General features: G+C 53.4%; 1 protein-coding gene across 1 annotated transcript; it reads right to left on the bottom strand.

Moving 5' to 3' along the window:
- Positions 1-568: 568 nt before the first annotated feature.
- LOC135877833 (coronin-1B-like) lies at positions 569-22,799 on the bottom strand. The gene is made up of 6 exons (XM_065403375.1): positions 22,775-22,799; positions 21,164-21,267; positions 19,149-19,322; positions 18,580-18,702; positions 18,200-18,329; positions 569-642 (listed from the first exon to the last, which is right to left on the bottom strand). Exons 1-6 carry the CDS (start codon positions 22,797-22,799, stop codon positions 569-571), a joined length of 630 nt encoding a protein of 209 aa, XP_065259447.1.
- Between the last annotated feature and the right edge of the window lie 404 nt (positions 22,800-23,203).

The following is a 23,203-nucleotide window of genomic DNA, read 5'->3' as shown; positions in this document are numbered from 1 at the left end:
CGCGGCGCGGCTCCGGCTCCGGCTCCGGCTCCGGCCCCGGCCCTGGCCCGGTCCCTGCGGCAGAGCTCCGGCTCCGGCCCCGGCCCGGTCCCCGCGGCGCGGCTCCGGCTCCAGCCCCAGCCCAGCCCCCGCGGCGCGGCCCGGCTCCGGACCCAAGCCCGGCAACCCCGGCTGGAGCGCGGCTTGATTCCTGGGGGCGGGGCTTGCAGCAAGCCCCGCCCCCAGGAATTGGGCCCCACTCTTGCTAAAGCCGGCCCTGCTAGCAGCAAGAGCTGCTGCTTCCGGGAGAGCCACGGAGCTTTGCTTCAGGCAGGGACACTGCCCGATCTGCGCGGGGCCCTCTTAGGGGCGGGGCCCAATTCAGGGGAATCGGTGGAATCCGCCTAAAGCCGGCCCTGGCCACAGCACTGCGAGCATGGAGCCCGCTGCGATCATCGCTGCAGTTATGGCCGTTGTCAACACCTTGCACCTTATCATCCACCTTTTTCAGAGGCAGATGCTGAGAAATCGGGCAAGGAGGCTACGGCAGCGCGGTGAGGACATTAAGTCTGAGAGGGGCACAGACCTCTCACAAAGCATGGGACCCCGCGTCGTGAACATTATGGTGGCAATGGGTCATGTTGATGCTGTGGAACGGCGATTCTGGGCCCGGGAAACAAGCACGGACTGGTGGGACCGCATAGTGCTGCAGGTCTGGGATGAATCACAGTGGCTGCGAAACTTTAGGATGCGTAAGGGAACTTTCCTGGAACTTTGTGAGTTGCTGTCCCCTGCCCTGAAGCACAAGGACACCCGGATGCGAGCAGCCCTGACTGTCCAGAAGCGAGTGGCGATAGCCCTGTGGAAGCTTGCAACACCAGACAGCTACCGGTCAGTCGCGAATCACTTTGGAGTGGGCAAATCTACTGTGGGGGTTGCTGTGATGCAAGTAGCCAATGCAATCGTTGAGCTACTGCTCTCAAAGGTAGTGACCCTGGGAAACGTGCAGGTCATCATAGATGGCTTCGCTGCGATGGGATTCCCAAACTGTGGTGGGGCTATAGATGGAACTCACATCCCTATCCTGGGACCGGCCCACCAGGCCAGCCAGTACATTAACCGAAAGGGCTACTTTTCAATGGTGCTGCAAGCAGTGGTGGACCATAGGGGACGTTTTACCAACATCAACGTCGGATGGCCGGGCAAGGTTCATGATGCTCGCGTTTTCAGGAACTCTGGTCTGTTTAGACGGCTGCAGGAAGGTATTTACTTCTTGGACCACAAAATAACTGTTGGGGATGTGGAGATGCCTATAGTGATCCTCGGGGACCCAGCCTACCCGCTAATGCCCTGGCTCATGAAGCCCTATACAGGCGCCCTGGACAGTGAAAAAGAACTCTTCAACTACCGGCTGAGCAAGTGCAGAATGGTGGTGGAGTGTGCTTTTGGACGTCTGAAGGGGAGATGGAGAAGCTTACTGACTCGCTCTGATCTCAGCGAAACCAATATCCCCATTGTTATTGCAGCTTGCTGTGTGCTCCACAATCTCTGTGAGAGCAAGGGGGAGACGTTTATGGCGGGGTGGGAGGTTGAGGCAAATCTCCTGGCTGCTCATTACGCCCAGCCAGACAGCCGGGCGATTAGAAGAGCCCAGCAGGACGCGCTGTGCATCCGGGAAGCTTTGAAAGCTAGGTTCCAGAGTGAGCAGGGTAACCTGTGACTATTAAGTTTGTTTAAACAGAAGCTGAACCTGCCCCCGTTTCTTTACCCAGTTAATGTTGACTATCCTCTCCAGTTACCAACCCCCTTCCCCCCCTTCCAAGACACCTTTAAAAATAAATGAAACTTTGTTCATTAACACCGTTTTCTTTATTAAGGATTTCGTGGTAAAGTGTTGAAACTGGGACGCAGACTGTGGTGGGGAGCGGTGTAGTGATGGAAAGGACGCTTCTAAACTCGAGGAATGACAGGCTCCTGCTCCTAGAGTGGTCCGCAGTGGTGGACTGGTTGTTTCAACGGAGCCTGCCACCCCTCCTTTTCGGGACTCTGTGTGTGGGGGCTATGTGACTTTGTGGCGGGGGAGGGCGGTTACAGATCCCCTGCTGCATGGCTCTGTCATCCAGGCTAAGGACCGCTGCATAAGATCTGTAACCGCCCTCCCCCGCCACAAACTCACATAGCCCCCCCACACAGAACATGAAAACCACCTCCCAGACTGATCAGGGTGCCTAGTGACTGCAATGTGTGTGTGACCTTCTGCTGAACCTGCCCCCATGTCTGTACCCTGGTAAAGGTGACTGTCCTCTCCAATTACCAACCCCCTTCCCCCCCTTCAAACACACTCTCCTCTAAAAGAACATGACGGAAACAGTAATTAACAGAAACGTATTTTTTATTAACAACTACACAGTTAGGGGATGAAACTGGGACGGGGGCTTGGGTGAGGTGCTTTTGGAATGAAGGAAAGGACTTATCAAATCTTTGGGAATGGGAGCCTTCTGCTACTTGAGCAGTCTGCAGGGGTGGAGTGACTATTTTCACGGCCCCTGCCGCCCCTCCTTCTTGGGACTTTGGGTGGGGGGGGATGGGACTTTGTGGCGGTGGAGGGCGGTTAGAGATAGAATGCAGCGGGGCTCTGTCCTCCTGCCTCCGGTCCTGCAGAACATCTACAAGGTGCCGGAGCGTGTCCGTTTGCTCCCTCATTAGTCCAAGCAGCGTTTGAGTCGCCTGCTGGTCTTCCTGCCGCCACCTGTCCTCCCGTTCGCAGTGTGATCGCTGGTATTGCGACATGTTCTCCCTCCACTGGGTCTGCTGTGCCGCCTCGGCTCGGGAGCAGCCCATAAGTTCTGAGAACATCTCGTCCCGTGTCCTTTTCTTTCGCCGCCTTATCTGCGCCAGCCTCTGGGAGGGGGATGCCGGGGTAGCTCGGGAGACACTCGCAGCTGTGGGATGGGAAAAAGGGAGTGAATTCCTCACAAAGATACAGTTTTGCGAACAATGAATATAGTCTTTCTCTGTGAACAAGACCATGCACAGTACCTATCACATGCGCACTCAGTACAAGGTCGAATTCTCGGCCTTCCCATTGAGTGCCTGGGGTCTTGCTGTACAGATCACACAAGCAGGGCCGGACAACGGAATTCGGCTAGCAGGCGGACATGGTAAGCCGTAGACTTTTGGCTGCTTAAAGCTTAATTTATAGCAGTGCCCTCCTTTCACGTTCCAAGCAATGCTCCTAGCGTTGGCCAGTTCCTGCTGCTGGCAATCCGGACAGCATGAACTCTGCCCCTGTCCCACCCCCCTCGCGGCTGTCCCCGGGAAAGATCCCTGCATGCTGCCCCTGTCCCGCCTCCACCGCGTGGCTGTAAACCGCCGGTTACAGTTATGTAAAGGAACAGGCAATCAGTCCCAATACTAACATTCCCCTAATTCAAAGCAGGTCACCATGAGTGATATCACTCTGATGAGGATTTCGGAGACAGAGAAAGACCGCATGCTGCGTGAATGCCAGCAAACACCAGGACCGTATGCCGCCATGCTTTGCGAGGCAATGATCCCAGAGTACTTGCTGCTAGCCTGGCGCGGAAAAGTTTCCTACCATGGAGGACGCAATAAGGCCGCTCTTCCCAGGAACCTGATGCAAAGGCTTTCACAATACCTCCAGGAGAGCTTCGTGGAGATGTCCCAGGAGGATTTCTGCTCTATCCCCGGACATATTGACAGAATTTTCCAGTAGCTGCACTGGCAAGGACTAAAAACTAAAGCGCCTAGGGCAAACTAATCATGAAAAACCCATTGTTAAGATACCATTCCTATTCTGTTCAAAATAAATGTTTAAAACACTTACCTACTGATCCTTCCCCTGATTCACGGTCCAGGTTACCGCCTTGGGAGGGTTGGTAGGGGATCTCCGTGAGGGTGATGAAGAGATCCTGGCTGTTGGGGAAATCAGCTCTGAAAGCGCTGTCGACTGCCTCGTCCTCCTCATCTCCTTCCTCATCTTCCCCGTCTGCGAACATCTCCAAGGAAGCGGCCGTCGACAATACCCCATCGTCAGAGTCCACGGACAGTGGTGGGGTAGTGGTGGCGGCCGCACCTAGAATGGAATGAAGTGCCTCGTAGAAACGGCATGTCTGGAGTTGGGATCCGGAGCATCCGTTTGACACTTTGGTCTTCTGGTACCCTTGTCTCAGGTCCTTGATTTTCATGCGGCACTGCGTTGCATCCCGGCTGTATCCTCTCTCCGTCATGGCTTTTGAGATCTTCTCGTAGATCTTCGCATTCCGTTTTTTCGATCGCAGCTCCGAAAGCACGGACTCATCGCCCCACACAGCGATCAGATCCAAGACTTCCTGATCAGTCCATGCTGGGGCCCTCTTTCTATTCTGCGATTGCATGGTCACCTCTGCTGGAGAGCTCTGCATCGTTGCCAGTGCTGCTGAGCTCGCCACGATGTCCAAACAGGAAATGAGATTCAAACTGGCCAGACAGGAAAAGGAATTCAAATTTTCCCGGGGCTTTTCCTGTGTGGCTGGTGGCTGGTCAGAGCATCCGAGCTCGGACTGCTGTCCAGAGCGTCAACAGAGTGGTGTACTGTGGGATAGCTCCCGGAGCTATTAGCTTCAAATTCCATCCACACCTACCCTAATTCGACATGGCCATGTCGAATTTAGCACTACTCCCCTCGTCGGGGAGGAGTACAGAAATCGATTTAAAGAGACCTCTATGTTGAAATAAATAGCTTCGTTGTGTGGATGGGTGCAGGGTTAATTCGAGTTAACGCTGCTAAATTCGACATAACCTCCTAGTGTATACCAGGCCTTTGTAAACCTTCACAGTCTGCTTTGGATTTAACTATTTTGAGTAATTTTGTATAGTCTGCACATTTTGCCACCTCAGTTTATCCCTTTTTCCAAATCACTTATGAACATGTTGAACAGCACTGAACACAGTACAGATGTATGGGGGGGCCCTGCTGTTTACTGTTCTTCACTGTGAAAACTGACTATTTATTCCTACCCTTTACTTCCTCTCTTTTAACCAGTTCCTGATTCATGAGAGGAACTTCCCTCTTATCCCATGACTGCTCAGTTTGCTTAGGAGCCTTTGGTGAGACTTCTGACAAAGGCTTTCTGAAAGTCCAAGTACACTATAGCCACTAGATCACCCTGGTCCATGTTTGTTGACACCCCCGCCCCTAAGAATTCTAATAGATTGGTGAGGCATCATTTCCCTTTACAAAAAACGTGTTGACTCTCCCTAACATATCATGTTCATCTATGCGTCTGCTAATCCTGTCCTTTACTAATTTGCTTGGGATTGAAGTTAGGTTTATTGCTTCAGAGCCATTTAAAACCAAAGCAAACAAACAAGGCTTTACATTAACTATCCGCCAGTCATCTGGTACAGAGCCCTCCACATATAGCCCCACCTGCTCCCCTTGCTCCCCTGCAGGGACCCTGCCCCGCCCCACCCCACACGCAACCACAGAGATACAGCGCTGGGGGAGCCTTTACAGCGCTGTAACTCGCAAGTGTAGCCAAGGCTGGGGGAGCTTGTACAGCGCTGTGAGTTAAACCTGACTTTGTGCAGCTGAGTAGGGAAAGCGCTGCAGTCTGTCCACACTGACAGCTGCCCAGCGCACTGTCGTGGCCACATTTGCGGCAATTGCAGCGCTATTGGGAGTGGTGCATTATGGGCAGCTATCCCACAGAGCACCTTTTCCCATTCTGGCGCCGTGGGTTGTGGGAAGGGGGCGTGGGTGCGGGGGATTCTGGGTCCTGTCCCAATGCCCTGTGATGCATCGCTTCGCATCCCAGAAATCCCTTTGTTTCCGTCCACCTTTGGCGCCATCTTTCAACGGTTTCTGTGCAGCGCAATCTGTCTGCGGGAAATGGAGTCCGAACTGCTGAGGCGTATGCTGACGAGTCTCGCCAGCACGTCACGTTTGGCTGTCGAACTATTCCTTAAGATCCAAAGTGAGAGTGAGGGTGAGAAGTCCGACGATGCTATCGAACCGCGTAACGTGTATGACATGAAATTGCTTGTGGCATTCACGGACATGCTCAGCACCATGGAACTTCGCTTTTGGGCTCGGGAAACAAGCACCGAGTGGTGGGATCACATCGTCATGGAAGTCTGGGATGACGAGCAGTGGCTGCAGAACTTTCGGATGAGAAAAGCCACTTTCATGGGACTGTGTGAGGAGCTTGCCCCCACCCTGCAGCGCAAGGACACGAGATTGAGAGCTGCCCTGCCAGTGGAGAAGCGGGTGGCTATTGCAATCTGGAAGCTGGCAACTCCAGACAGCTACCGATCGGTCGCAAACCAGTTTGGAGTGGGAAAGTCGACCGTTGGAATCGTGTTGATGCAAGTTTGCAAGGCCATTAATCGCATCCTACTCAGAAGAACCGTGACTCGGCGGCGAACAGCAGAGGCTAACAGAGGGAGTTTGCCTGGGAGCTGTCCGAGAGGAGGTACGCTAAGTGCTGCATTAGGGGGGCTGTGTTGGTGAGTATCTGAGGGTGTCTACACTACGAAATTAGGTCGAATTAATAGAAGCCGGTTTTATAGAAATCGGTTGTATACAGCCGATTGTGTGTGTCCCCACATAAAATGCTCTAAGTGCTCTAGTCGGCGGACTGCGTCCACAGTACCGAGGCTAGCGTCGACTTCCGGAGCATTGCACTATGGGTAGCTATCCCACAGTTCCCGCAGTCTCCGCCGCCCATTGGAATTCTGGGTTGAGATCCCAATGCCCGAATGATGCAAAACAGTGTCGCGGGAGGTTCTGGGTACATGTCGTCAGGCCCCTCCCCCTCCGTCAGAGCAACAGCAGACAATAGATTCGCGCCTTTTTACCTGGGTTACCTGTGCAGACAACATACCACGGCAAGCATGGAGCCCGCTCAGCTCAGCTCACCATCACCATATGTCATCTGGGTGCCGGCAGACGTGGGACTGCATTGCTACACAGCAGCAGCAGCTAACTGCCTTTCGGCGGTAGACGGTGCAGCATGACTGGTAGCCTTCATCGGCGATCTGGGTGCTGGCAGCTGTAGGGCTGCATTGCACCAGCCCCTTGCCTTTTGGCAGTAGATGGTGTATTACGACTGGTAACACATTAGCAGAGTCTTCCCTGAGCAGCAGATCTTGCAATAGGCCTGAAGGCCATCGTCATCATACAGGAAAAATGTGGCTATCAGTCTTAGTACACTAACTGCCAAGCGCCCAGTATTTGCTGCCAAGCACCCAGAAGATGCCGAGGGCTATCAGTCATGCTGCACCGTCGTCGTAAGATGTAAAAAATAGATTTGTTCTGTATTCATTTGCTTCCCCCTCCCTCCGTCAAATCAACGGCCTGCTAAACCCAGGCTTTTGAGTTCAATCTTTGGGGGGGGGCCATTCTGTGTGACAGTTGTTTGTGTTTCTCCCTGATGCACAGCCACCTTTGTTGATTTTAATTCCCTGTACCTGTACACCATGTCGTCACTCGCCCCTCCCTCCCTCCCTCCCCTGGTCCGTCAGATACTAGTTTCGCGCCTTTTTTCAGACCAGACGCCATAGCTAGCACTGGGATCATGGAGCCCGCTCAGATCACCGCGGCAATTATGAGCACTATGAACAGCACGCGCATTGTCCTGGAGTATATGCAGAGCCAGAACATGCCAAAGCAAAACCAGGAGCAGCCAAGGAGGCGATTGCAGCGCGGCGATGAGAGTGATGAGGAAATTGACATGGACATAGACCTCTCACAAGGCACAGGCCCCAGCAATGTGCAAATCATGGTGTTACTGGGGCAGGTTCATGCCGTGGAACGCCGATTCTGGGCCCGGGAAACAAGCACAGACTGGTGGGACCGCATCGTGCTGCAGGTGTGGGACGATTCCCAGTGGCTGTGAAACTTTCGCATGTGTAAGGGCACTTTCATGGAACTTTGTGACTTGCTTTCCCCTGCCCTGAAGCGCCAGAATACCAGGATGAGAGCAGCCCTCACAGTTGAGAAGCGAGTGGCGATAGCCCTGTGGAAGCTTGCAACGCCAGACAGCTACCGGTCAGTCGGGAATCAATTTGGAGTGGGCAAATCTACTGTGGGGGCTGCTGTGATCCAACTTGCCAGGGCAATCAAAGACCTGCTGATATCAAGGGTAGTGACTCTGGGAAACGTGCAGGCCATAGTGGATGGCTTTGCTGCAATGGGATTCCCAAACTGTGGTGGGGCCATAGACGGAACCCATATCCCTATCTTGGCACCGGAGCACCAAGCCACCGAGTACATAAACCGCAAGGGGTACTTTTCAATACTGCTGCAAGCCCTGGTGGATCACAAGGGACATTTCACCAACATCAATGTGGGATGGCCGGGAAAGGTACATGATGCTCGCGTCTTCAGGCACTCTGCTCTGTTTCGAAAGCTGGAGGAAGGGACTTTCTTCCCGGACCAGAAAATAACCGTTGGGGATGTTGAAATGCCTATCGTGATCCTTGGGGACCCAGCCTACCCCTTAATGCCATGGCTCATGAAGCCGTACACAGGCAGCCTGGACAGGAGTCAGGACCTGTTCAACTACAGGCTGAGCAAGTGCCGAATGGTGGTGGAATGTGCATTTGGAGGTTTAAAAGCGCGCTGGCGCAGCTTACTGACTCGCTCAGACCTTAGCAAAAAGAATATCCCCATTGTTATTGCTGCTTGCTGTGTGCTCCACAATATCTGTGAGAGTAAGGGGGAGACATTTATGGCGGGGTGGGAGGTTGAGGCAAATCGCCTGGCCGCTGATTATGCGCAGCCAGACACCAGGGCGGTTAGAGGAGCACCACATGGCGCGGTGCGCATCAGAGAAGCTTTGAAAACGAGTTTTGTGACTGGCCAGGCTACGGTGTGAAACTTCTGTTTGTTTCTCCTTGATGAACCCTCCGCCCCCCCCCCCCCGGTTCACTCTACTTCCCTGTAAGCCAACCACCCCACCCTCCCCTTCCCCCTTCGAGCACCGCTTGCAGAGGCAATAAAGTCATTATTACTTCACATTCATGCATTCTTTATTAATTCATCACACAACTAGGGGGATAATTGCAAAGGTAGCCTGGGATGGGTGGGGGAGGAGGGAAGGAAAAGGACACACTGCAGTTTAAAACTGTAACTCTTATTGAAGGCCAGCCTTCTGATGCTAGGGCAATCATCTGGGGTGGAGTGACTGGGTGGCCGGAGGCCCCCCCACCGTGTTCTTGGGCGTCTGGGTGAGGAGGCTATGGAACTTGGGGAGGAGGGCTGTTGGTTACACAGGGGCTGTAGCGGCGGTCTCTGCTCCTGCTGCCTTTCCTGCAGCTCAACCATACGCTGGAGCATATCAGTTTGATGCTCCAGCAGCCGGAGCATCAACTCTTGCCTTCTGTCTGCAAGCTGACGCCACCTATCATCTTCAGCCCGCAACTTGCTCTGTTCATCCAGCACGCCACCTCTCCTCTCGTTCATATTGTGCTTTTCTGTAATCAGTCATTGACTGCCTCCACGCATTCTGCTGTGCTCTGTCAGCGTGGGAGGACATCTGTAGCTCTGTGAACATGTCATCACGCGTCCTACGTTTTCTCTTTCTAATCTTCACTAGCCTCTGTGAAGGAGAAACATTTGCAGCTGGTGGAGGAGAAGGGAGAGGTGGTTAAAAAAGACACATTTTAGAGAACAATGGGTACACTCTTTCACGTTAAATTTTGCTGTTCACATTACACAGCACATGTGCTTTCGTTACAAGGTCGCATTTTTCCTCTTATATTGAGGGCCTGCCGGTTTGGTGTGAGAGATCACTCACGCAGTGCCAGGCCACAGATTTCAGCTTGCAGGCAGCCATGGTAAGACACAGTCTTTTGGCTTTTTTAACCTTCTTAACATGTGGGAATGGTTTCAAACAGTAGTGCTCTCATTTCCCATACCAAGCACCCGTTGGGTTGGCCATTTAAAATGGGTTTGCAATGTAAAAGGAGGGGCTGCGGTTTCAGGGTTAACATGCAGCACAAACCCAACTAACTCCCCTCCCCCACACACCCAATTCTCTGGGATGATCACTTCACCCCTCCCCCCACCGCGTGGCTAACAGCGGGGAATATTTCTGTTCAGCAGAGCAGGAACGGGCACCTCTGAATGTCCCCTTAATAAAATTGCCCCATTTCAACCAGGTGACCGTGAATGATATCACTCTCCTGAGGATAACAAAGAGCGATAAGGAATGGATGTTGTCTGCATGCCAGCAAACACCGGGACCATACGCTGCCATGCTTTGTTATGCAATGATTCCAGACTACGTGCTACTGGCCTGGCGTGGTAAAGTGTCCTACCATGGCGGACGGGATAAGGCAGCCCTCCCCAGAAACCTTTTGCAAAGGCTTTGGGAGTACATGAAGGAGAGCTTTCTGGAGATGTCCCTGGAGGATTTCCGTTCCATCCCCATACACGTTAACAGACTTTTCCAGTAGCTGTACTGGCCGCGATTGCCAGGGCAAATTAATCATTAATCATTAAACACGCTTGCTTTTAAACCATGTGTAATATTTACAAAGGTACACTCACCAGAGGTCCCCTGTGTGCCCTCAGGCTCTGGGAGCACGCCTTGGGTGAGTTCGGGGGTTACTGGTTCCAGGTCCAGGGTGATAAACATATCCTGGCTGTTGGGGAAACCGGTTTCTCCGCTTCCTTGCGGCTGTGAGCTATCTACATTTTCTCCATCCTCATCTTCCTCGTACCCCAAACCCGCTTCCCTGTGTGTTTCTCCAGTGAGGGAGTCATAGCACACGGCTGGGGTAGTGGTGGCTGCACCCCCTAGAATGGCATGCAGCTCCGCGTAGAAGCGGCATGTTTGCGGCTCTGCCCCGGACCTTCCGTTTGCTTCTCTGGCTTTGTGGTAGGCTTGCCTTAGGTCCTTAATTTTCATGCGGCACTGCTGTGCGTCCCTGTTATGGCCTCTGTCCTTCATGGCCTTGGAGACCTTTTCTAATATTTTGCCATTTCGTTTACTGCTTCGGAGTTCAGCCAGCAGTGATTCATCTCCCCATATGGCGAGCAGATCCCGTACCTCCCGTTCTGTCCATGCTGGAGCTCTTTTGCGATCCTGGGACTCCATCATGGTTACCTGTGCTGATGAGCTCTGCGTGGTCACCTGTGCTCTCCACGCTGAGCAAACAGGAAATGAAATTCAAACGTTCGCGGGGCTTTTCCTGTCTACCTGGCCAGTGCATCTGAGTTGAGAGTGCTGTCCAGAGCGGTCACAATGAAGCACTGTGGGATAGCTCCCGGAGGCCAATAACGTCGAATTCCGTCCACACTACCCCAATTCCGACCCCCTAAGGCCGATTTTATCGCTAATCCCCTCGTCGGAGGTGGAGTAAAGAAACCGGTTTAAAGGGCCCTTTAAGTCGAAAGAAAGGGCTTCGTCGTGTGAACGTGTCCAGGCTTAATTCGATTTAACACGGCTAAAGTCGACCTAAACTCGTAGTGTAGACCAGGCCTGAGTGTCTGTTGCTGGGACAGTTTGTCAGTTTGACCGTGTGCTTGATTGCTTGCTTGTTTGTTTGAAAAGTGTGAATTGGGAGTGCTTTGTTCCAGGTGGGCCTGACTGGTATATAAGGGCAGTCAGCAGCCAACCAGCTGAGCGGCGAACAGCAGAGGCTAACAGAGGGAGTTTGCCTGGGAGTTCGCCTGGGGAGAGCTCACTGAGGCTTTCATTTGCAGGTTTCTCTGACTAGGTACTGCAACAGCTGAGGAAGCTCTTAAGGGGAAGGTGATATGGAAGGTGAGCAATCAGCTGTTGTAACCTGCACAGGTTGTGCCATGTTTGTCTTTCTTCCACAGGACAGAAGCGACTTTGTCTGTACAAAGTGCAAGCTGGTCTCCATATTGGAAGAGAAGGTTCGAGGTCTGGAGAAACGAGTATCGACTCTGCGTTGCATACGAGAAAATGAAGATTTCCTGGACAGACGTCAGGAGATGCTTCTACGGCCACAATGTTCTGAAGATTCAGAGCAGCCGCAGCAGGGACAGAAGGATGATGAAGAAGTTTGGCAGCATGTGACCTCCAGAAGGAGAAAGAGGAGCATCCATGTACCAGCAATGGAGATACAGGTGAGCAATCGTTTCCATGTTCTCTCTACAGGTACTAATGCAGAGAGTGGACTAGATGACATATCTGAAGGAAGGGAGCAGAAGGAGACTCCACCACAGGCTTTGGATTCTTCGACCATGGGATGGTGTTCCAAGAAGGAGGAGTGCTAGGCAGAGACGGGCTCCACCTAACGAAGAGAGGGAAGAGCATCTTCGCCAGCAGGCTGGCTAACCTAGTGAGGAGGGCTTTAAACTAGGTTCACCGGGGGAAGGAGACCAAAGCCCTGAGGTAAGTGGGGAAATGGGATCCTGGGAGGAAGCAAGAGCAGGAGAGCGCAAGAGGGGAGGACTCCTGTCTCATACTGAGAAAGAGGGACAATCGATGAGTTATCTTAAGTGCCTATACACAAATGCAAGAAGCCTGGGAAACAAGCAGGGAGAATTGGAAGTCCTGGCACAGTCAGGGAACTATGATGCGATTGGAATAACAGAGACTTGGTGGGATAACTCACATGACTGGAGTACTGTCATGGATGGATATAAACTGTTCAGGAAGGACAGGCAGGGCAGAAAAGGTGGGGGAGTTGCATTGTATGTAAGAGAGGAGTATGACTGCTCAGAGCTCCGGTATGAAACTGCAGAAAAACCTGAGAGTCTCTGGATAAAGTAGAGAAGTGTGAGCAACAAGGGTGATGTCGTGGTCGGAGTCTGCTATAGACCACCAGACCAGGGGGATGAGGTGGATGAGGCGTTCTTCCAGCAACTAACAGAAGTTGCTAGATCGCAGGCCCTGGTTCTCATGGGAGACTTTAATCACCCTGATATCTGCTGGGAGAGCAATACAGCGGTGCACAGACAATCCAGGAAGTTTTTGGAATGTGTAGGGGACAATTTCCTGGTGCAAGTGCTGGAGGAACCAACTAGGGGCAGAGCTTTTCTTGACCTGCTGCTCACAAACAGGGAAGAATTAGTAGGGGAAGCAAAAGTGGATGGGAACCTGGGAGGCAGTGACCATGAGATGGTCGAGTTCAGGATCCTGACGCAAGGAAGAAAGGAGAGCAGCAGAATACGGACCCTGGACTTCAGAAAAGCAGACTTTGACTCCCTCAGGGAACAGATGGGCAAGATCCCCTGGGAGAATAACATGAAGGGCAAAGGGGTCCAGGAGAGCTGGCTGTATTTTAAAGAATCCTTATTGTGGTTGCAGGAACAAACCATCCCGACGTGTAGAAAGAATAGTAAATATGGCAGGCGACCAGCTTGGCTTAACAGTGAAATCCTTGCTGATCTTAAACGCAAAAAAGAAGCTTACAAGAAGTGGAAGATTGGACAAATGACCAGGGAGGAGTATAAAAATATGGCTCAGGCATGCAGGAGTGAAATCAGGAAGGCCAAATCACACTTGGAGTTGCAGCTAGCAAGAGATGTTAAGAGAAACAAGAAGGGTTTCTTCAGGTATGTTAGCAACAAGAAGAAAGTCAAGGAAAGTGTGGGCCCCTTACTGAATGAGGGAGGCAACCTAGTGACAGAGGATGTGGAAAAAGCTAATGTACTCAATGCTTTTTTTGCCTCTGTCTTCACAAACAAGGTCAGCTCCCAGACTGCTGCACTAGGCAGCACAGTATGGGGAGGAGGTGACCAGCCCTCCGTGGAGAAAGAAGTGGTTCGGGACTATTTAGAAAAACTGGATGAGCACAAATCCATGGGGCCGGATGCGCTGCATCCGAGGGTGCTAAAGGAGTTGGCGGATGTGATTGCGGAGCCATTGGTCATCATCTTTGAAAACTCATGGCGATTGGGGGAGGTCCCGGATGACTGGAAAAAGGCTAATGTAGTGCCCATCTTTAAAAAAGGGAAGAAGGAGGATCCGGGGAACTACAGGCCAGTCAGCCTCACCTCAGTCCCTGGAAAAATCATGGAGCAGGTCCTCAAGGAATCAATTATGAATCGCTTAGAGGAAAGGAAAGTGATCAGGAACAGTCAGCATGGATTCACCAAGGGGAAGTCGTGCCTGACTAACCTAATTGCCTTCTATGAGGAGATAACTGGGTCTGTGGATGAGGGGAAAGCAGTGGATGTGTTATTCCTTGACTTTAGCAAAGCTTTTGATACGGTCTCCCACAGTATTCTTGCCACCAAGTTAAAGAAGTATTGGCTGGATGAATGGACTGTAAGGTGGATAGAAAGCTGGCTAGATCGTCGGGCTCAACGGGTAGTGATCAATGGCTCCTTGTCTAGTTGGCAGCCGGTTTCAAGCGGGGTGCCCCAAGGGTCGGTCCTGGGGCCGGTTTTGTTCAATATCTTCATTAATGATCTGGAGGATGGCATGGATTGCACTCTCAGCAAGTTTGCAGATTACACTAAACTGGGAGGAGTGGTAGATAAGCTGGAGGGTAGGGTTAGGATACAGAGGGACCTAGACAAATTAGAGGATTGGGCCAAAAGAAACCTGATTAGGTTCAACAAGGACAAGTGCAGAGTCCTGCACTTAGGACGGAAGAATCCCATGCACAGCTACAGACTAGGGACCGAATGGCTAGGTAGCAGTTCTGCAGAAAAGGACCTAGGGGTCACAGTGGACGAGAAGCTGAATATGAGTCAACAGTGTGCTCTTGTTGCCAAGAAGGCTAATGGCATTTTGGGCTGTATAAGTAGGGGCATTGCCAGCAGATCGAGGGACGTGATCGTTCCCCTTTATTCGACATTGGTGAGGCCTCATCTGGAGTACTGTGTCCAGTTTTGGGCCCCACACTACAAGAAGGATGTGGAAATATTGGAAAGAGTCCAGCGGAGGGCAACAAAAATGATTAGGGGTCTGGAGCACATGACTTATGAGGAGAGGCTGAGGGAACTGGGATTGTTTAGTCTCCAGAAGAGAAGAATGAGGGGGGATTTGATAGCTGCTTTCAACTACCTGAGGGGGGGTTCCAAAGCTTTACCTAGGGAGGTGGTGGAATCTCCTTCCTTGGAGGTTTTTAAGGCCCGGCTTGACAAAGCCCTGGCTGGGATGATTTAGTTGGGAATTGGTCCTGCTTTGAGCAGGGGGTTGGACTAGATGACCTCCTGAGGTCCCTTCCAACCCTGAGATTCTATGATTCTATGATTCTATGACTCTGGGTAACGTGCAGGAAATAGTGGATGGCTTTGCACAAATGGGTTTCCCTAACTGTGGAGGGGCGATAGATGGGACACACGTTCCTATTTTGGCACCACCCCACCTAGGATCCGAGTACGTTAATCGGAAGGGGTATTTCTCTATGGTTCTCCAGGCGCTTGTGGATCACCGTGGGCATTTCATTGACATTAACACAGGCTGGCCCGGAAAGGTGCATGACGCACGCATCTTTCAGAACACTTGGCTGTTCAGGAAGATGCAGGCCGGGACTTTTTTCCCAGAGTGGAAGATCATGGTAGGGGAAGTTGAAATGCCCATTGTGATCCTTGGAGATCCCGCTTACCCGTTAATGCAGTGGCTCATGAAACCCTACACAGGGAGCCTTGACAGCAGCAAGGAACGGTTCAAGTACAGGCTGAGCCGGTGCTGAATGACTGTGGAGTGTGCCTTTGGCCGTTTAAAGGGCCGCTGGCGATCTCTGTATGGGAAGCTGGACTTGGCCAAAAACAGCATCCCCGCGGTTATATCCGTGTGCTGTGCCCTCCATAATATTTGTGAAGGGAAGGGTGAAAGCTTCACTCAGGCATGGACCTCCGAGGTTCAACACCTGGAGGCTGAATTTGCACAGCCAGAGAGCAGGGCTATTACAGGGGCCCAGCGCAGGGCTGCAATGATTAGGGATGCCTTGAGGGAGCAATTTGAGGCTGAAAACCAGCAGTGATATCTGGTGCCCTGCACGGGAGTGAAGTGCAGTAGTTCCAATCTTTAGGAATCAGTGTCTGCTTAGCAGACAAGCAGACTTGCAGTGCCTGTTTATTTCCTGGGCTAAGGAGTCTTTTACTTTATGCAATAATAAAGAATGTTTTCAAAGCCAAAGAATCCATTTATTGAAAAGAAAAAAAAATTATTTATTGAAAAGAAACAAGGGGGTGGAGTGGGGAACAGTACAATCACAGATTCGCGTATGTCCTGTCTGGTGTGCTCTGCAGTGAGTGCTGCACTTCAGGACAGCTATACTGCATGGTGATGGGGGTTGAGTGCAGAGGGTAAGGGTCGTGGTTTTCAGGGCTGGGTGGTGAAGATACTGGTGTTGGAGGCAGCGGGTGGCGTGAAGAACACGGAAGTTGGGGAAAGTGGGTTGGAGGTGACAGTGGGGCACAACGGAAAGAGTTTTGGGACAAGGGCTGTAGGGAGGGGGGTGGCGTTTGCGTTTGCGGTACTGCTCCTCTTTCTGCATGGCTACCAGCTCCTGGATAGCATCTGCTTGGTGCCCCAGGATGCTTATGAGCCTATCAGTGCTTTGCTGCCGGTGCGCGGTGCTTTTCCGCCGGTGTGCTGCGTTTTCCTGGCGGATCCTGCTTTCTCTCTCCCTCCAGTTCTGTGCTTTCTCATTCTCTTTAATAGATTACCGCATCACTTCTTGCAGCATGTCTTCTTTGCTTTTTCACGGTCTCTTCCTGAGTCTTTGCAGTCTCTGAGCAGGTAATAAGAGGGACGGCTGAGGTCTCAAGGTTGATGCAGCTGTATAGGCAAAATGCAACATTTAACAGAGGCAGCATTGTTTATACCAGACAGAGTAATGATTCCCCCCGCACTTAAGGAGTAGAAAACACACAGGGTCTACACAATAGCATAATTTTCCTGTCCGAAACAGAGCACACATATCCCATGGGAGCCTCAAAATGGTGAGTAAGGGGGACTGATTGTTTCAGGGCTGCACTGTCCTCTGGGTTTCTGTGCCTTGGGGAGAGCCAACAGCTTCAGGGGGCACCTACACTGAACACTGTCCCAACATTTTCCACAGGAGTTTGTCCTGGACAATATCTCGCTGCTGAGGGTGACCTGGGAAGCAAGGGAGGGTCTTCTACTGCAATGCGGCTTCCGCCCTGGCCCATATGCAGCTTGCCTGTGTGCAGCAATGGTCCTCCCGCCCCTCGCGGCACAGTGGCGTGGACACGTTAGCCTGGCTGGGACAAGGACCACAGTGGCTCTCCCGATAAACCTGCGCAAGCGCATTGCACACGTTCTGGATGAGACATTAGAAGAGATTACCGAGGCCGATTACTGCGATGTGATAAACCACATCAATGCACTATTCCGCATCTAGGCATGCATGCCTAACCCTCCTCTCCCAAAGAGCCCGCACCAAAAAAATTCCTTCCCGAAAAAAAACCCTGCTTACCGGGAACCTGCTCTTCTGTTTGTCCTCCACCAAGTACCGGCCGCTGCGACTGGCTACCTTCCTCCTGGCTCGAGAAGAGCTCCTGGCTGCATGGCTCCAGGGATTCCGGGGTGTCTCCATCCGGCCCACCATCACTCCCGTTTTCCTCCTCCCCCCCCAACACCGGCTCTGACGGGTCCATGGTGGTGCTCGGAGTGGAGGTGTGGTTAATCCCAAGTATCGCATCCAGCTCTTTGTAGAATCGGCAGGTTGCAGAGGGAGCACCCGAGCGGCCGTTTGCGTCGCAGGCCTTGCGGTAGGCACTCCGCAGCTCCTTCACTTTAATCCTGCACTGCAGGGCGTCCCGGTCATGGCCCCTTTCCATCATGTCCTTTGATACCTTCCCGAAGGTATTGTAATTCCTACGGCTGGAGCGTAGCTGGGACTGTACAGCTTCCTCCCCCGAAACACTGATGAGGTCCAGCAACTCGCCATTGCTCCATGCTGGGGCTCGCTTGGCGCGTGGAGGTATGGTCACCTGGAAAGATTCGCTGATAGCACTCCACGCCACGCCGGGCTGAGCAAACAGGAAGGGGATTTTTAGAATTCCCGGGGAATGTAAAGGGTCGGTCACATGGTTGGTTACCTGAGGCCAGGGCAGTAGAGTTTGAACTGATGACTAGAGTGGCTAGGCATTGTGGGATACTGCCGAATAATTCTGGAGGCCATTCACGGCGCATTGGGCGGCCACACTGGCGCCGCAGCGCTGCAGCAGCAGCGCAATACTCGCTATTCCTCTCGGAGAGGTGGAGTACATGCAGCGCTGCAACCACAGAATCATGGGGAGGGGAGGCTGTACCTGCGCTGAGGAGGACATTGCGGGTGGTCGGGTGCCAGGTGACGATGCCCACGCGCTTCGAGTGCCCCTCCAGGGGCACCACGGGCTCTGTCAAGGGCTGTGTTAGTCCATTCTCTGGGATCTGCCAGACCTGTCAGGGCACAGAGGTTAGAGGGGGCCTGTGGGAAGCCTGCACCCCCTCCCCCGCCACTGTGCCCCTCGCCCCACCAGAGAACCCTCTTGGCTGACACAAGCATCTGCTCCACCTGCCACCATGGGCATGCCCTGACACACATGGGGAGGAGACAGATTGCTAATCACACCGAATCCAGACGGAGCTGGCTGCCCCTGCCCCAACCCCTTCCCCCACATAGGGCCACCCCTGCCCCCAGCCCTCTCACCATGACGGTGCAGTACTCGGAGCCGCTGGCGATGACATGGTCATTGTGTGGGCACCAGTCGATGTCCAGGACAGGGCCCGTGTGCCCACACACCGTGGGGTACGACTTATCGATGCGCCCTGTCTGGGGGAGAAGGGCAGAGTCACAGGAGATTCCTCCCCAATCTACAGCCGGAGCCCCTCCATCCCAACCCAACCCGCAGCCCCCTGCTATCCCAGCCTTGGACTCCTCCTATACACTTGCAATCCTGTTGATTTTTTTTGAGGGGGGGGAGTGGAGGGGCGTATTTGCAGGGATGCACATGTGATGCAGCTGAGAACAAACTCATTACATCTGTGAGCTACAAAATTCCAGGACATCACCTTTCCAACTACACTGTCCCCTTAATGCCAGGGGGAAACAGCTGGGGGCCTGGGGGAGAATAGTCCCTCACACAGACCCATTCTCCACCCCCACTGCTAACCGCAGCTCTCCCCATTCCCATCTCTCCTGAGGCTCAAAGCACATTAGTGTCACCAGTGCAATGAGCTGGTAGGACTCAGCTCCTGCCCCCCCGCTACCCCAGTCACCTTGAGCACTGGCAGCACCGTGAAGGCCCCTCCCCCGCTGGCCTCCACGATCACGGCCACGAACTTGGGGTTGACAGCACAGAAGCTGCTGTCCCAGGTGATGCGGGAGACGCGGATGTCATCATAGCACTGGTCATTCTTGACGGGCTGCCCGAAGACATGGCGGAACGTGCTCTGGTGCACAGAACCAAACAACGACTACGGGATCTGTATTGGTGGCCAGGGATGGACTCTCAAACTGAAGCACTCATAAAATCCTGTGTCACTTGCCAAATGCATGATAAGACAGCAGTGACGTGTAACCCTCCATTACAGCCTGTTCCTCTTCCTGAATCTGCATGGGAAAAAGTGGCAATTGACATTGTAGGACCCTTTGATACTGCTCCAACTGACTGTTGTTATGCCATCACTTTAATAGACTATTTCAGCAAATGGCCTGAGGTAGCGTTTACATCGCAAATTTCTTCTGCTACAGTAATTAAGTTCCTCTCTTCAGTTTTTAGCTGGGAAGGTAACCCCAAAGAACTGGTTTCAGATAATGGTAGTCAATTTACTTCCCTGGAGTTTGAATCTTTTCTAGCAGAGAGGAACATTTTACACAGAAGGTCATCCCTATATTACCCTCAAGCCAATGGGGAAATCGAATGGTTTAACAGAAGTTTGAAAGAGAGTTTGCAAACAGCTAAACTGGAAGGGCGATTGTGGATACCCTTCACTACTAATTTCTTGCAAGCATACTGGGCTACACGACATGCCACAACGCAAAGATCAATCACAGAGTTACTGCATGGGAAACAGCTGAATACTAAACTGAACATTGCTGGATTGTTAAAGGCACGACCTGATGCCCCAAACAAGGATGATGTGAGAAAGACAGTTGAACAGAACCAAGCAAAGTCTAAGGCTTTCACAGACAAACGGCGAGGTGCTAAGGAACCAAAGTTTGAGTGTGGTTCCTTTGTTAGAATACGAAAACCTGGAATCTTACGCAAAGGGGACCATAAATTCACAAATCCTCTTAAAATCATAGAGAAGAAGGGACCTTACACCTATCGACTTTCTGATGGGTGGGTATGGAATGCTTCTTATCTTGCACCTGCCTATGCACCAAGAGGAGATTATGCCAACACCCAGTCTGCATTGGATGACTTCACTGTAGAACCAACACAACAAGACATTGCACTGGAACTGGGGCTTGAGAGATGGCCTGTCAGACTCAGACGACCACCTGCCTGGACTAAAGACTATCTACAGTGTTTTCAGTATAATATTCCTGCCAACAGTATAGTGCCTTGTTTCATATTTGTTCCTGTGGTTAGAACAACAATGTTCATTTTAATTTGGAAAGTTTCTTAAGAGAGGAGGGAATGTGGTGTTTAGATGCTGCATGTGATTATTAGAACTGGGAGCACTGGCTGTTGGGAGTCTCAAAGGACAGGAAACAGGAGGGAGGGGGGAGGAGTTGAGGAGAAAGTGAGAGTTACAGAGTGTGCAGCTACAGCTTGGTAAAGAGATTTTCACTGTAAATAAAGTTCTGTTGAAGTTTGTTAATAGCTTGCCTGGGTGATACAACACCTCCCCACAAAATAACCCAGAATTCCTCCCTTACCAGCCCCAGAGCTTTGTAGGGCAAAGGGGCCTGTTGGGTCTGGGCTGAAACCCAGCCTGATTCCCACCCAGAGCAGAAACTGATGCCCAGGGAATCAGCCATGCCCCAGAGCCAGCCAGGCAAACCTCTGCCCCTGCCACAGCCGCGGGGGGGGCATACCCTGGAGACGGGAGGCCAAAATGCCATGAACTCTGCTCGGCCAGAGGGACCGAAACTGAAGGGGGGGGGGGGGGAGGGGAGAAGCACATTGTAACCTGCGCACCCCCCCGATTTCACCATTTACCTGCAGGATTTCATTTCCGACTTCCCTGTACACCCCCCGGGGGCTAGGGCCGCCCCAGAACGCTCGGCGACCCCGCCCCGGAGCGGGAGTAAGGGCCCCCCAAACCCCGACGGCCCCCCTCACCTGGGGGCCGCACTCACCGGCTGTGCTGGGGCTGGCGGTCGGGGCCGCTGCCTGGTGGATGGAGGCGCCGGGCAGGAAGTAGTGGGGGAGGCCGCTCCCTCCACCTGCGTGGGCCGGGTCTGGGACTGGCTGCGCCGAGATCAGCCCACCCCGCCCCGAGCAGCGGGGGGGAGGGGGGTGTGGCAGTCAGCTGGAGGTGGGGATGGGCCAGCGGGGGGGCAGGAATGGGGATGGGCCAACATGGGGGGATGGTTCAGGACAGTGGGAGGGGGATGGGCCAGTATGGGGGGGATGGTTCAGGATTGGGACACATGGGGGGGGGATGGGCCAGTTCAGGGGAGCCACAGGGAGGTGAGGATGGATCCTGTCATCTCAGATACCCATGGGGGGCTGGGCCTGACTGCTGTGAACCCCCCCACACCCGAGGGACTGAGGAGATGGAGCATCCCCTTCTGGGCTCCCTCTGTCAAACCTGGGATGGAGTGTGTAATGGGGACTGGTTGGCTCCGGGAACCAGGTTTGACAGGCTCACTCCAGGGGACACTGGCTCCAATCCAGATACACGGCTCACTACGCCCCTTTGCGGAGGTCCTCAAAGAAGCACAGGACACCCTCTCCAGGAACACATTTAATAAAACCAAAAAGAGGACAAGTGACATCACACGAACACATGTGTGAGGCTGGGGAGGGCGCTGAGTGCGCGGGACGTACGGCCACAGGTCTGTCTCAGCACCCATCGCGGAGCCTGGGCCAACAGGGGGCAGACCCGCTGTGGGCTGTCAGACACAGGATGTCCCTCTCACGACTGGTGTGTGATCCCTCCTCCCTGGGGGTGACAGCAGCTTTAACGCTACCCCGTCCCTAGCTGGACTGGCACAGCGGCCTTATTGCAGAGCAAAACCTTGCTAGCATATGGGATGCAGCAGGTGGCCAAGCAGCATCTGTACTGGTCACTCCAAGCCACAAAACTACTGGTGCTGGACATGACAGCACAGCAAATGCAATGGACGATCCCAGTCTCCTTGCAGCCCTGGAGGACACACACAGATGTGGTCCCCACCGTAGCATGGCACCACTGGGTAAAAGGAGCCCTGAGAAGGGGCTGTGAAGCTGCAGCAACTGTGACTGTAGGAGGCGACTGGTGGCCTGTGGGATGCAGGGGGCAGAATGCGGCCCCAAGGAGGGGAGTGGAGTCGGACTGCGGGGAGCTGTTGTGACTCAGGCCCGTTCTGCACGGTGCTCTGCTCTTGCTGGGGTGCCTGAGCCTTAGCTACAGCTTGCTGGGCCTGCTCCACCTGTGCTAACAGAGCAGGGGGCAGGTTTCAGAGGGGCAGCCGTGTTAGTCTGTCTCAGCAAAAACAGCGAGGAGTCCTTGTGGCACCTTAGAGACTAACAAATTTATTTGGGCATAAGCTTTTGTGGGCTAAAACCCACTTCATCAGATGCACAGAGTAAAAAATACAGTAAGCAGAATATATAGTATAGCACATGAAAAGATGGGAGTTGCCTTACCAAATGGGGGGTCAATGTTAATGAGCCAATTCAATTAAGGTGGAAGTGGCCTATTCTCAACAGTTGACAAGAAGGGATGAATACCAAGGCTAGGGTTACCATACGTCCGGATTTTTCCGGACATGTCCGGCTTTTTGGGCCCCAAATCCCCGTCTGGGAGGAAATTCCAAATAGCCGGACATGTCCGGGAAAATAGGGAGGGAGGGGCCGGTGGTGCTCGGCCGGGGGCCGGGGGCCGGTGTGGGGCCGGCGGTGCGGGGCCGGGGGTGTGGGGCTGGGGGCCAGGGCCGGGGCCGGCGGTGCAGGGCCGGGGCCGGGCCGGGGCCGGCGGTGCTCAGCCTGGGGCCGGGGCCGGCGGTGCGGGGCCGGCGGTGCTCGGACGGGGTCCGGGGTCCAGGGCCGGCGGTGCTCGGACGGGATCCGGGGCTGGGCCGGGCCGGGGCCGGCGGTGCTGGGCTGGGGGCCGGGGCCGGCGGTGCTGGGCCAGGGGCCGGCGGTGCTGGGCCGGGGGCCGGGGCCGGCGGAGCT

This window comes from Emys orbicularis, chromosome 4, assembly GCF_028017835.1.
Source record: "Emys orbicularis isolate rEmyOrb1 chromosome 4, rEmyOrb1.hap1, whole genome shotgun sequence".
NCBI lineage: Eukaryota > Metazoa > Chordata > Testudines > Emydidae > Emys > Emys orbicularis.
The sequence above is the reverse complement of the archived record's forward strand: the minus strand, read 5'-3'. Positions and strand labels throughout refer to the sequence as shown.

Bases quoted from the DNA above. Each gene is read 5' to 3' on its own strand.
- LOC135877833 (XM_065403375.1), bottom strand. From the start codon at position 22,799: ATGTCCGGAAAAATCCGGACGTATG. The intron at 21,268-22,774 runs GTAACCCTAGCC...CGGCCCACGCAG, and splicing joins CGGAAAAATCCGGACGTATG to GTGGAGGGAGCGGCCTCCCC. The intron at 643-18,199 runs GTACAGCCTCCC...TCCCGGGCCCAG, and splicing joins CAATGTCCTCCTCAGCGCAG to AATCGCCGTTCCACAGCATC.